Genomic DNA, 13,973 nt, shown 5'->3' on the forward strand with positions numbered 1-13,973 from the left:
CAAACCTGAAGCACGAGATGCTGCCATGATAGAAAACACATCACAGGGCAGTCCTTTGAGGATAGCACTGTCCAAACTGCCCAGGCAGACACGCATCCTCTCACTTCAAACTCAAGGATTTAACTGGAAACCTACAGGAAACCAGAATCTCTCACACTCCCCAGTTACTCCGTTTATAGGTGTCTATTTTCTTAGGCTAAACTATTCTCAGTCACATGCTACTCCCATTTTGGCTACAAAGCAGGCTCCTTTCCCATAGAAAACAAGCAAAAACATCAACTCCGCTTACTTCATAATTAATTTTACTGCATCACTTTTTTGTAGCTTAATTTCCCATCTTTTCAAGGAAGATGTTTGCTTTTTGGGGGGCTGGAAGTCAGCAATGGGCACTCCATCTCTAATACAGTTTCTAACACAATAAAGACCATCCATTGCACTGTGACAATGAGGTGCTAACACAGGGCAATAAATTCAGATTAATAATTAACATCCACATCATATCAAGCAATCTTGTTGCTCTGACTTCCCACTGCTTCAGAAGGCTTCTCAGTTGTCTCAAATATTGCTTAGCTATTAATTTTAGAAGCTACTTTTGATTGATGCATTCCAGAATAAGAAAAACAAAGTCATTTTCTATTCTGACTCCAATTCCTGAATTTACTTGTTGAATCACAGGAGTTACTCCCTTTCTCTTGGAGATTTGTGAACGATAGCTTAAGGTCTATGGGAAAGGGTATATTGCTTAGGGGTTATGGCCAAATTGGTCCTTAAAACCACACACTCCGATGGAAACAGCACTGTTGGGACTCTGCGGGTAGAACTCTGGCTGGAAAAGGAATAGTTCAGCAGAAAAAGGGATGCATAAATGCCCACACTGATGAAAATACAAATGCGATGTTCCCATCTGGGCTGCAAAGACTCAGTTAAGGTATTAAACATGAACCAAACACAAGTTAGTTACTGCTTGAGAGCCCCCCCTAACCTGCAGATGGATCTTCAGGCATTGAAAGGAAGCAAGCAAGTTTCTGATGTAAACAGCAGCAGCATGAAGAACCACTTTCCCATGCTGATTTTACACCCCTCCAAAAGAAAAAGCAAACAAGTCCTCAAAGCTCACTTACTCCTAACAAAACCCCACCAATCCAATACATCAAAAGCAATTGTGCAACGTGCATGACCATCACATGGCTCAGAAAATAACACACCTCAGATGCTTTTTGTTATGGTCTTGGTCCTTTAAGGTTCATAGTTTCAATGTGAAACCTTCTCCTCCAAAGCCAAGGGGGCTAGGAACTTGATTTGAGAAGCTGATAGCCAAGACTCTCACCTAATTATGTGAGATGGGGCTTCAAGGGCGGGGGGGGGGGTATAAATACATAAAACCAGGAAAGGAACGCAGACATCCTGAGATTTATGTCTAAAATGTGACTGCTGGCAGAGCACTCATTGTCCCACACTGCTCCATTTCCCCCTTCCCCACTTGCGCTGTCGAGGAGTGCATTTTCCACCCCCAAACCCCTGTAATGTGCTGTAATCCTGTCTCACTAGCTTTGATTCCCCCTTTTTTCAATAAGGAGCCTTTTAATGTCCTACAACAGATGCTTCTCACCCCGTGCACAAACAATGAATTAAAACGATTAGTGGCTCCCATTCCCCCATTGCTAATATTTGTAAAACCCAAAGCCGGAGCACATTCAGCTAGGAGGCTGAAGTACCCATAGGTGGGATGGAGACACAGGTCTCGGCGGTCACTGCCCAGCCGCCCTTGGCATCCAGATGTGCTCAGTTCGGGGATACAACGGGGAGAGGAAGTACAGAACACGAGGCAGGTTTCCAGCTGTTGCAAGGGGGAAAACCCCCCAAAACAGTAAGAAACCGTGTTTTTAAGCAGTAGGGGATGGAAAACCACTAAAAACTTGTCTCTGTGGGTGCTCGGAGAAACAAAAACAGAGGCAAAACGCGACGAAACGCGGACCGTCCATACACTGCGCAGCAGCACCGGCAGGCTATAAACGCGCCCGCATCTCGTGGCCCTGTCTCCACGGTAACGGCGGGGCGCGCACAAGGCGTCCGGTTGCCCGGGCCTCGGACAGGCCGCTGCCAGCCGGGGCCAGGCCGGAGTGGCTCCGGGCGGCCTCGGCACCGGCGTGGGCTCCGCGGCGGCCTCCGCGGCGCTTCGCCATGTCTCAGGCGTGAGTAGCGCGGGGCGCGGGGGCCAGGCGGGGCAAGGGGCCGCAGCTGCTCGGGCGGAACCCGGCTGAAGGGGCTAAAACACACACACACACACACACACCCCAAGCCTCCGCGCATCTCCGGAGGGGAGCACCCGCCGGTGCGAACGCGGTGCAACCGGTTCCGCCGCGCCGTATCCGGTGGGGCGCGGCCGCGGCCAGTCCGCGGGTTCCAACGAGGGGATGTTCAGCCGCTCCGAGGCTTCGGCTCACCTCGGCAGCAGTTAGGCCGTTGTTGGTACCTTTCCTACCCACTCTGCCCTTTTCTGCTTGCAAAACCACCACTTTTTCCCCTTTCCCAGACGAAAACTTGCACAAACTAGGGTTTTTCGCCCTGTAATGAATTCCTGATGCTGTCAGCAATGTACAAGTCTTAAAAGTTTGTTTGCAATAAGCAGACCCTGATGGTGGCATTGGATCAAAGTGCCTGCGGGGAGCCATGCTCATCTCTCCAGAAACATTACTAAGATACCCAGCCTCCTTATTAAGAATTACTATTGGTTCCTACGTTGCTATTGTGCTACAAAGACGGGAACCTAACTGTGAGCATCCTTTATGGCATTATCCCTCAGTATTCCGCAGTTTGCTGCCTCCATGTCCAGCAGAGCAAGCCTAACTCTCAACCCGTCTTCACTGTTCAGCTTAACTCAGTGTAATTTTAATAGACAGGGTTCTTCAGCATTTCCTGCAGCACTACTAGTGCTAAACAGCAAATCCACGCAAACATGATACGCATCTCCTCACCACATGACTAAACTATATACAGTTCTGCTTCCAAACGAGGTAGTAATGCTGGTAAGGGACTCCAAGTTGACATTGATGCTACTTGGCTCACTTAACTGGAATCACTCTATAGCTGTGCACAGCATGACATTTATAGCTGGGCTGATCCTGCCCTTCATAAATACATGTCTGAATATATACCAGTTCATCAATTACTGCTTCTATGGGGCCTGAGTTGAGCAACAGGCTGGATAGCTTTGTTTGCAGTGTTCTATACCTCAGCATACCAAGTTTTCTGGACAGTTTGTGCAGTTATTTATTGCCCCATGCTGGATTCAGGTTTTACCACCTCAGAATCTGAAATTAATAAATGTTAAGAAAACCCAGCAGTAAAATGTAATAAAAAAAATGGTCACAATCAGGAAAATAAAAAGTAGAAAATTCTTACCTAAATATAGACAGCTTTAACTTCATAGAATCCCAGGCTGGTTTGAGTTGGAAGGGACCTTAAAGCTCATCCAATTCCAACCCCCTGCCACAGGCACCTCATCACTCTCATAGTTAGAACAGGGAAGAACTTCTTCCTAACTGTCTAATCTCAATCTCGCCTCCTGGTTTTTAAATGGTTGTGGCTGACAGTGCTGGCAAATGCATTAGAAAAGTTATCAATATTTCCTGTTCAGAGCTTTGTGCATTCCTCCCCAGCATAGAGCCGAGTTGTAATCAATGCCAGTAGTTACCAAATAGGAGTGCTCCTTGCTTTTGCAGAGCAAGATAGTTTAGAACACGACTCAGCCGAATCGGTTCTCAAGTACTGATGGTACTGTTACATAGACTCACAGAATAGTTTTGGTTGGAAGGGACCTTCAGAGGTCATCTAGTCCAACATGACTGTATGATGCCATGTCATATGAAAGACAGACTGCATGCTATAGATAGGCACATCAGTAAGTCCCAGTCGAGTCTGTAGCAGTGATCTCTCAATGCTGTACAGTCACATTCTGTGTACTCTATAGAACTGCGACACAGCACATAGCTCTTGTTCTGAGCTTGAGGTAAACAGCTGCTTTTTAGACATCTGGAAGAACAGCTGCTACCACAGAGAAATTGCCTGCGTCTCCTGCAGGCAGTTGGACATACAAATGTACTGTGTGTGCAGGGTGGTTGTCTCATGCACTGTAAGTCAGAGCGGTCAGGCTGGCATCTTCTGCAGCACTGAGTCACACTGCACATGAGTTTACATGGCTGGAATATCAGTTATTTCCATCCAGCTTATGTTCACTGTCCTCAGGGCCCTGTGGTTTGAAGCTCACGAAAGAGTGTTATTCCACTGCTTTAGTTTTGCATTAGGGTAGAGGCAGGACACTTAGGGCACTCAGTTATATTCTCTTAGGGTCAGTAAGCTCCAGCAGCCAGCCATAGGAAAACTCAGTGTTCAGACTTGCTTGATATGTTCTGAGGACAGCTGTAGTACCCCTTACATTTGCCGTGGGGATCATTAAGAAGTGCTGGATGTAGCACGCTTCCTAAAGTACTCAGACCCCAGCATTTGCATACAGATGTGTGCTCTGTTCCAGACACTGAGCAGGAAACTTACAGAGATGGCTTTGCATTTATGTGTTCCTGCTGTGTTTCCTTTATGAATCTGTTTACCATTTACTTGACCTGTAGGAACAGTGATTTCTTAACTTGCCCTCACAGTCCTACTCCTGCCACATTAAAGCTGAGCCTTGGTGCTGCTACCACTAGTACCAGGTTTTAACTAGCTACAGGACGTTTGCCACTGCCACCAAGGGGCTTTAAACAATCAGAGTGCTTTAAAATTTCACCTCATGTCACAAAGAGAACTTTCTGTGGTTAAATATTGATCTAAGACAAGATCTTTAGCATCTCATTTTCTGCTTCTCACAGAAGCAGCCAAAGGAGACCTGTGTATTTTGTATTGCACGCCCAAAGCTCTGATGAACAAAATGAGGTTGCAAAACCATAGTGTAAGAAAATGCCAATCCAACTTTAATCCCCTCTTCTCTCCCCCACTTTTCGTGGCTGCATTACGATGCAGTTTCTTACGTTGTGATCACATCCTATTTTCTTCCCATGGGGCCCCAGCCTCTTTCAGCTATTGGGTTGTTGCTGAATATTTCTTTTTATCCCCTCATTCAGGGTCTGGCCCCAGGCCATATTCTTCAAATTCCATCCAAACGCCACAATTATTAGCTTCCTTCTGGGCATTCCGAGCATGTTCTCTCTCATACATCTCTCAAGCATTCATGGATTCATCTTTGCCCCTCTTCCCACCCCTGGTAAGCATTAGCATGTCATCTTGTTTATGTTAAAGGAGGAAAACAGAGGCAGAATCCAAATGATCACAACTAAGACCTAAAGTCTCTCATACATCTCCCTTCATCCTTAATGAGCAGGTAGGGAAAGATCTTGTGCATTTACTTGTACACTGTCTCCTTCAGGAAAAAGCATTGCCAGTGGAAATACTCCAGCAGCGTTTCTCCTGGAAAACGGTGAAAGAAGCAGCTACAGGTCTCAAGACCATGTTAACTTTGAGCTTCAAGCCTGATCCTAGCAGAGGTGGAGCAGCACCCAGGCACAGCGTCTGCTGCAGCAGCGCTACACAAGGGCTGCATGAGTTACCAAAGCTCTCTTTCCCCATCCTCTCATGTTTCCCTGCAGAGGAGAGGAGGCTGCTGTTCTCCTTCTTACCTCCACGGAAGGGCAGCCTGACAGACAGAGGGATGGCCCTTGGCACAGGCTACACGAAAGCTCAGCCATGAAATACGTCAATCACTTTGCAAGGTCTTCCTGTAAGAAAACAGCCATGAGTTTGGCCAGAGAAGGTGCTTGAGACCTGCTGAGGTGTGGCGTTGCCACGGCTGCAGGTGAAGGGGGTTCCTTCACCTTCCCTGCAGTGTCCCAGCACATTTATGCCACATAAAACCTTTTATCCCCTATGCACTTTCTGTCGTAGCACCACAGACTGAACTTGGAGATGACAGAAGCACAGAGCTGGTCACATTAACAATGTCACCAGGCTGTATGTTTTCTTCCCCTGTCACAAACAAAGCCTGGTGAGGTTTTTCTTTACCCCAAGTACTTCCAACTTTGTAAAACATCATGGCTAGAGCAAGCCTGCTTAAAAAGTCATCTGACAGCCCTACCTTCACCACCAGCTAAGAAGTTTGGCATAGCTGCAAGCCTGACCAAGCTCAGAGCCACGAGTCTGCATTGCTCCAAAGTGCACGATAAAGGCTTTTACATCAGGAATTGATCCAGACAACCTTTCAGTCACTTTATGTCATAAGGCCACGCTGATCTCTGTTTGTGTCTACACCTCTCCACGCCAAGAGCAGCTTTGTCTATAAGACTAAAGAAAAGAGAAGGCCACTCCCATAATATATTTAGTCCTGCAAGGCAATACCTGAGTCGGTTGTAGCAGGGGAATAGGTAACTGCTGACCTCAACAAGCCAGCAGTCATCTTAAGCATAGTGATCTTTGGAAAGAGAAGAAAGAACCAAAGCAAAGCAGCAGTGTTTGTGCAGCCCCTTTTCCCCTAGGGCCTCACTTTCCCCTCCCAACCTTTGTCTCTTGGTTCTTTATTTGACAGGGGCTGCAGGGCAGGGTTTCCCTCCCCTGTGTTTGCCCAGGGTTTAGCACAATGGCTGACCTGTCAAGCCCAGAGGATCTAGAGGATTCCCTGAGGACTGGCCCATACATGCACTTCCTCATTGCCAGACCCACGTCTCACTCCCTCTGCTCCTTGTGCCCACGGAAGCCCTGCTCCAGCACGCAGATCCCTGCTCCAGCCCCACTCCTCACTCCCTTGTTCTCACAAGCCCTGCCAGTGCTTTCTCTGTTCCCTGCTCTATGGCTCAGAACAGCCCAATCTCCTGAGAAAGGCAGGTAGTTTGCAATGGTGGCATAAATGCTCCAGAAGTGTGTTAAAACACACACAATTTAGAGTTCATTTAATCAAATGGGTGTTTCCATGTTAGGTGAAGAGAGATGACCCACATCAGTCAGATGTTTTCCCTTCCATCTCTTTACATCCAGCAGACAATGCAGTAGTGCACATGCAGTGCTATGCTCTGCTTTTATATGGTTGGCATATGAAAGTGAGAGATATTTCTGTCCTCGGGGGACAGCCCAGAAAAAACAGGCATCAAAGTAGCCTGGTTTCAGCCCATATACAAACCCAGAGACAGACACAACTTGGAATGCAAACTGCCATGTCCTGAAATAACAGGAATAGTTCCCTTTGGCAGTCAAGTAAAAACACCGAGACACTGTGGGGAGAAGGGGGAAGGAAAACCACACAGGCACAAAGGTGACCTCACTGGTGCCAGGCTCCAGTACTGGCTCCTGAGTGGTCTGAAGGACAGTTTGCATGCTCAGCACAAACCCTTTCAAGCAGAGCATGCTTAAGTGTCAAAAGAAGCTCAGCACAAGTAGGCAGGGTAACCTCAGCTGGACCTCAGGACCATTTTAGTAAAAGAGATGGATGGGTCAAACAAACGTGCAGAGTTAGAGGGCCCTGGCATACTGAAAGAGGCAATGTGTAATTTGGCAGGATTTTAAACAGCTTTTTATAACTTGAGCAGAAAAAAAAAAAAAACTAAAAGTTTCACTCTAAATAAAGAGATCAGGCATTATTTTGAGCAGTAAAAGCAAGATTCAAACTAGAAACCATGCTATAGCAAGAGTCTTCTTTAGCCCTTGTTTTAGACTCGGTTTGTACTTCGTGGGAGTGAAGAGAAGGGACATTGGTTAAGAGTTAAAGCCTTGACCTTCCCTCCAAGCCTTAAGCTGCCAGAAAGCACTCTGGGGGCTCTGGAGTTAAGTCACTCTATGTGTTTTTAACTCATCCCATTACAGGATTGCTTATTTTCCCCGTAACACTCCTATTTTGTAGTTGCTATGACAATTTGTGGCATTACTTATACTGCTATACACATGCGAAGATTGAGACAGACATCCTTCTTTCCCAGGATTTAATCATCTTATGCCATGAGAAGGAAAATTATGCTCAGTGGTGCTGGTTGTCAGCACTACAGGCTAGTTAGATGCTTTAATCCAATCTAATTCTGATGCAGCATCACCCTCAGGGACAGATACAGCTCACACCCTACCTATTACAGAACAGGAACGAGTCTACTAGATGAATCAGTAACAGTAAATGAAAAGCCAGCATGCTCAAGGCTGTTCTGTACTCCCCCTTCAGCGTGTGGAAGCAATTTTGAGGGAGTTTACAGCTTAATGCAGAGGGGTACTGAGCAAATAGGCAAAAATACAAGTAGGGACTTGGAGGTCACACGCCGTCAGATTGACAGGCACGGAGCATCACTCCTGTTCTTTGCTTTTAACGCGTAACCTTGAAGACACGTTACTCCTCCTGACTACCCTTTGAACACAGTTGTCTCTAAAACTGAAGGGCTCCTCAGGATTACAGCAGCTCTGCCAGACAGGGCTATAAACACACCAAGCACATCCAATCCTTCAGGCTAGTCCAGAAGGACTCCCATTTAGATACCAGTGAAACCTGAAATAATGTTCTGGGAGAGGAAGCAAATGGCTGTGCACATGTCCTCTGGTTTTTAGTCAGGGAGAGCCAAAGGAACACTCAAATCACATTGCTGCTTGCACTTATCTGTTCCCAGTTATCAAGTATCTGCTGTTTCCCATTACATGCCTAACAAACAGAAGCACTAGGGCCACGTCCCCCCAAGGTGTCATTCACTCTAACTGCAACAGGTACAAGAGAAAATCTATCAGTTCCTCATAACTCTTTTCTGTCAATACTTCATTTTCCAGTGGGCCTATCCCTTCTTTTGCCCTCATTTACACAGAGCATCACTGCTGCAAGAGCTCCAAACATGCCACAATATCCATAGTCTTAACATCTGACCCACAGCAACATGCTTGCAATCATCTTAATGCTTATCCGATAAACTAATGCGTTATGGAAACAATTATGTTCCATCTATATTGCCTGATGTTAACATGCTCTGAAGGCTGGAGCACTGTCTCCCTCCTCCCTTAAAAACTCATTTGAAATATAAAGAGAAACTGGATATTAGCTGGCTCAGCAGGAGGAACCACTTGACATTCCTCAGCCAGAGGAGGCAGAAAGGGAGATTATTGTAAATTGGAGTGGACAATCATGGAATTGGTTCTTGTACAAGCTGTTGTCCCCATGCAATAACCTGCATTCAGAACACTTCAACCTGTGCATACCCACTGTTCATAAACCTGCAGGGCTAGGCTTCCCCCAAGATTTACAGCTTCCCCATTGCCAAATGCCCTATGAGCAGGCACAGCTACGTAAGTACAATACCACGTTGTTTCCTTCTGTGCTGGAAAAAACCCTGAACCTCATACCAGTAGACGTTCTTCCGCATGCTGACTGTGGAGGAAGTGGACAAACCTCCCATTGATTCACTGCCAGAGCTGTTAGGTCAAAGCTAACACTGGTCATACTTGTGACAAGCCTCTCCACGCTGCTGGTTTTATGTTGTATATCTCCTGCACCTGGGTTAATTGCTGCAATTAAATCATTTGGGTGGTGCAAAGGGATGTCAATGAAATAGGGAAAAAGGAAAGGGAAAGAGCTGGGTGGGCTGCAGAGGCATTAGGAAAAGCAGGACCAGCTGCATCCTGCAGAAACCCAAGTCAGCTGAAAAATGTAATGTGCACTTTAATGTTAACAGTGCAGATTCAATAGCAGGGTTCAGGTTGGTGGTGGTTCTGCTGATGGCTTCAGGGAGTCCCAAAAGCCCCATCAGGATCCTGGATGTGCTGCACACACCTTATGCTCAGGGCACTTGTGGGCTGGAGTTTGTCCTCCCATCCACTGCACTGGTCCCTCCTGCAGCACAAGGGTCATTCTGTTCTCTGAGGTTGGGAATGATAAGATCAGCTGACAGAGCTCCCACTTAGGCAATTACAATCTAGCATAAGTAATGTTAACAGCTGCCTGGATTTCTTGTCAGAATTAATACACAAGCACTTGCTCAGTGCTGCTCAGACCAGCAAGAGAGCTGCTCTAAAAGCTCATCTAATGGAGGCAGAGCCTTTTAGTATTCATCCATCTTTGACAGGCTCTAGGAACACCAAGCAGTAGTTTGGTGGATGAGTCTGCATTGCACCATGGAGGCCAGTAGCCTTTATTTCTAGGTGTAAGAAACAAAAGTCAGCTTTCCCTGTTACCTTAGCCCACTGTTTTCCCCTCCTCCTGCAAACCTGACAGCGTGAATCAACTTTTTCTCCCAGCATCACTGAGCCTCAGTGCAGAAGCTTCTTACCTTTGCTATTAAAGAAACATTGCCAAAGGTGTAAGATGTTTTTGACAGCTGTCACTCCCAAGAGAGAGCCTTTACCTGGGCAGAAGTAAAACAGAACCTAACAGTGTCTTTGACTACCACAGATGTAGCACCTTTCGGTGACAAATCTGCTGCTTGAGCTCTTCTATGAAGAAAAGCCTCTTTGCCCAGAGTCTGTTTCTTGCCCCTTTAGGATGATTTCCCATGATATTCTGCACTTGATCTGCTTTTACCATGACAAGCAAATGACAGCCAGTGCATGCTCATCACATCAGAGCTCCACCTGTTCATAGAATCACAGAACTCTTTGGATTGAAGGGACCTTAAAGCTCATCCAGTTCCAACTCCCTTCACCTTCCACTAGAGGAGGTTGCTCCAAGCCCCTGTGTCCAACCTGGCTTTGAACGCTGCCAGGGATGGGGCAGCCACATCTTCTCTGGGCACCCTGTGTCAGTGCCTCAGCACCCTCACAGGGAAGAATTTTCCTACCAAATTCCTACCAAAACCACCAAGTAAAAAGCATTATTACTTCTGAAAGTGAAGCTGGTAACAAAGGTAGGTGACAGACCTCAAATAGGTTTGGACCAGACATTCAGCAATTGCTTGGAGTGCAGCAGTTGCTACCAAAGAAATAAATCACTTTCCTCACTTCACATCTGAAATAGTGCTCACAGCTCCACTCTAACACTGGCACCAACACAGCACTTACCCTACAATGAGCCCTGAGAACCACTTCAGAAGAAAGGCAGAAAATCAACACATGCTTCAGAAACATCAATTGGTCCTCATCCCAAATATGCAGGGACCTAAACCAGACCTTCCCCCATCATAAGGACTTTGAGGGGACACCCCTTTTCCATTAAACCATCTTCTCTATTAGCACAATGGAATGAAACTCATGGCACTATAGGGGGATGTAGCTTCAAGCATTCAAAGGATGCATTAAGCATGGTAAGGGTGAAAATGAAAAGTTAAATACATTGTAGTTAAAATCTCTTTATAAATGTAATGGCTCACATTTCCAGTTTGCTTTTTTGCAAAGTCCACACACAGAGAGTGTGCTGACTCTTGCTTTCATGTCAGGTTAACTTAGTCTCTTCTTTTCCATTAGCACTTACAATAAGATGTGGACAGATGCCCAGAAAGACCTCGACATCCAGCTCCAGAGAGAAAGAGAAGAGTTTCTCCAGCCAGAGCAGGACCTCGTGAAAGTATTCAGGATGTTGGCCACTTCCTACATCAAGTACATGCAAATCTTCCATACCCTGGAGACAGCCCACGACCAACTCCTTCACCAGCAGAAGCGGGCATTGATTCGGCAAGTGCTGGATGGTGTGATCGGCCGGATCCTGGAGCTGAAAAAAGAGATGGTGGATCTGGAGAAATCAGAATTTCATTACATTGATAATATCCTGGAAGATCTAAAGCTTCTCCCGGTAGGTCTGCTCTGTTAATGGGCAGATTCATAGGGACTTTGCCTAGCTCTATGTTAAAGACAGTCACATTTACCTGCAGTCTGTGAAGTTCCACCAAGTGATGTAGTGATGTACTGGGTGACCAGGAATTATGGCATTTCTGTTAAACATCAGAGCATATTTGGTCTACAATGAGCATTATATTGGAGCAAGATTTTAAAAGCTGATCTGCCTGACGAATTTGTTGCATTTCAGCTTCTCCATAACAGCACAGGCTCTGTAGATCTTTCTCTTGCACGTGTCCTAATATGAGGGTGCTGAAGCGCTGGCACAGGTTGCCCAGAGGAGCTGTGGCTGCCCCATCCCCGGCAGTTTTCAAGGGGAGGTTGGACACAGGGGCTTGGAGCAACCTGCTCTAGTGGAAGGTGTCCCTGCCTGTGGCAGGGGCTGGAACTGGATGAGGTTTAAGGTCCCTTCCAACACAAACCATTCTATGGTGTTGTATTAATTTAGCTTCACTGTGAACATCAGCAGTTTGACTCTGCCTGATTTGAATGTGGGATTATGTAAAAGATGGGCAATTGATAAGGAAGGTACAATCCACTTCAGTCTGCTCTTTTGCATCACTGTAAAATCAGCCTGGCCCCAGGCATCTTCCAGAGGTTACAGGTAATGCTGCAAGTTCATAGTACCACAAACTACTAACAAGAGAAACCTCAGCTAAGTCTCTTACTGTTAAGGAGGCAGGAGCTGAGGGCGTGTTCAGTGTCCAGGACTCAGGACTGCCCGATGTAAAAGCCCCTGACAGCCGTCCCGCTAAACCAGACGAGGATGCCAATAAAGCTAAAGGTTTGGAGCTGTGCGCTAAAAGCAGTGGTAAAGAACAGCAGCAAAAGGGAGGTTGCTTCCCTCGCAGACAGCTCCACCTATTGTCACATTCAGGTACCGCTGCTTTCCTAAAAACAGGGTCGGAGCTTGAATTTTTGCTTTCCAGATCCCGGTTATAACGCGAGATGAATGCCCAGTATCGTTACAACGTTGGTTTGAGACTTGCAGACATGTTTCTGTTTGCAATAGCATCCCTACTGCACCGCAAATAGAGACAGACAGTCATTGCCATGAGTTTTTGCAAGCTCTTTCCCTTTGTTTTCAAGACATACCATGAAATCCCCCTGCAGAACAAAGATGGGCAGGTCTCAAAACTCATGTTTGACATCTGTTATAACCTGCCTCCTACCGAAAAAACAGGGTCACTGAAGAGATTTGAGGCTTTTCCAAACGTTATTCCATAGTAGATGGGAATAGAGATTTACGTGGGGGTTTTTCCATAAAATAATCATATATTATTGGTTAAAAACCAAAACTACTGGCCAGTGTTTGACAAATAACTTCTGTTTCTTAAAGAATCTTCCCAAGAAGGATATCTCTGATCCTTCCTTTCACTGTATTATCTTGGGCTAAAATCCAGCGTGACTATAGGCAGAGAACACAACAGAGCAGTCTCATTTCATAACTTATGCAGTGAGATAGGCTACTTTTTACTATGTCAGTGTAAAGCCAAGCTTCAGCTTTCTTTAGTTCTGTGCCTCATGTTTTTGTATAGTTGCCTCCCAACACCCGGTCATTCCATTTCCTGAGGAAATTGTAAAGATATTTGGATACCCAAATCCCACATGGAGCCAGGAGTGGCTAAAAAGCTGCAAATTTGACATGAGGATAAACACCACAAGCCTCGCTTTTCTATGCTGGGCCCCAAGAAGAGGTTATGAAGAGAAGCACTCCCACCCCTTCCAGTCCCAGGCTTGTGGCTTTGATCTCACCTTTAGAGTCAGTAAATGTCTCAGTCCAGGATCACTTGTTGTTAAAGCCCAGGTTAGATATGGGAGATAATCATCATGCACTGCTACCTGACAGTGTAAAAGCCCTCTCTCCCCATGTGAGGGTGTCTAGACAAACCGCTTCATTTCTTATACCTGGTTTGAAATCCATCACAGAGTGATTTGCACTGTTAAAGTACAACATATAATCATTTCCATCAACGAAGGTACAAACAGAGAGCTTAATGAGGCAAACATTCAGAAACCTCAGCAGACCAGACTTCTGCATTGTTGAAAACAGGGATAAACACAATCCCACTTGGAAGCTTTCTTATGCTGCCATAACAGGGATGTGTTGGTCTGCACAGTGTGCAACTGAAGGAGTTGGTAACGAGATCTCTCAAGTTGGCAGTTCACAGGGTCTGTTTGCATTGGCCACAGTCTTCCCTGCAAATTCT

General features: G+C 46.1%; 1 protein-coding gene across 1 annotated transcript in view; it reads left to right on the top strand.

The window, feature by feature from the left end:
• Positions 1 to 2,165: 2,165 nt before the first annotated feature.
• Positions 2,166 to 13,973, top strand: part of IQCA1 (IQ motif containing with AAA domain 1) — a 95,224-nt gene continuing 83,416 nt past the window's right edge. Inside the window, exons 1-2 of the mRNA XM_062642250.1 lie at positions 2,166 to 2,192; positions 11,395 to 11,719. Of these exons, the coding sequence (XP_062498234.1) occupies positions 2,182 to 2,192; positions 11,395 to 11,719 (336 nt within the window). The 5' untranslated portion in view covers positions 2,166 to 2,181. The remainder of the gene's footprint in view (positions 2,193 to 11,394; positions 11,720 to 13,973) is intronic.

Source organism: Pezoporus occidentalis, unplaced genomic scaffold, assembly GCF_034315485.1.
Source record: "Pezoporus occidentalis ecotype Australia unplaced genomic scaffold, CSIRO_AGI_Poc_V1 ctg118, whole genome shotgun sequence".
NCBI lineage: Eukaryota > Metazoa > Chordata > Aves > Psittaciformes > Psittacidae > Pezoporus > Pezoporus occidentalis.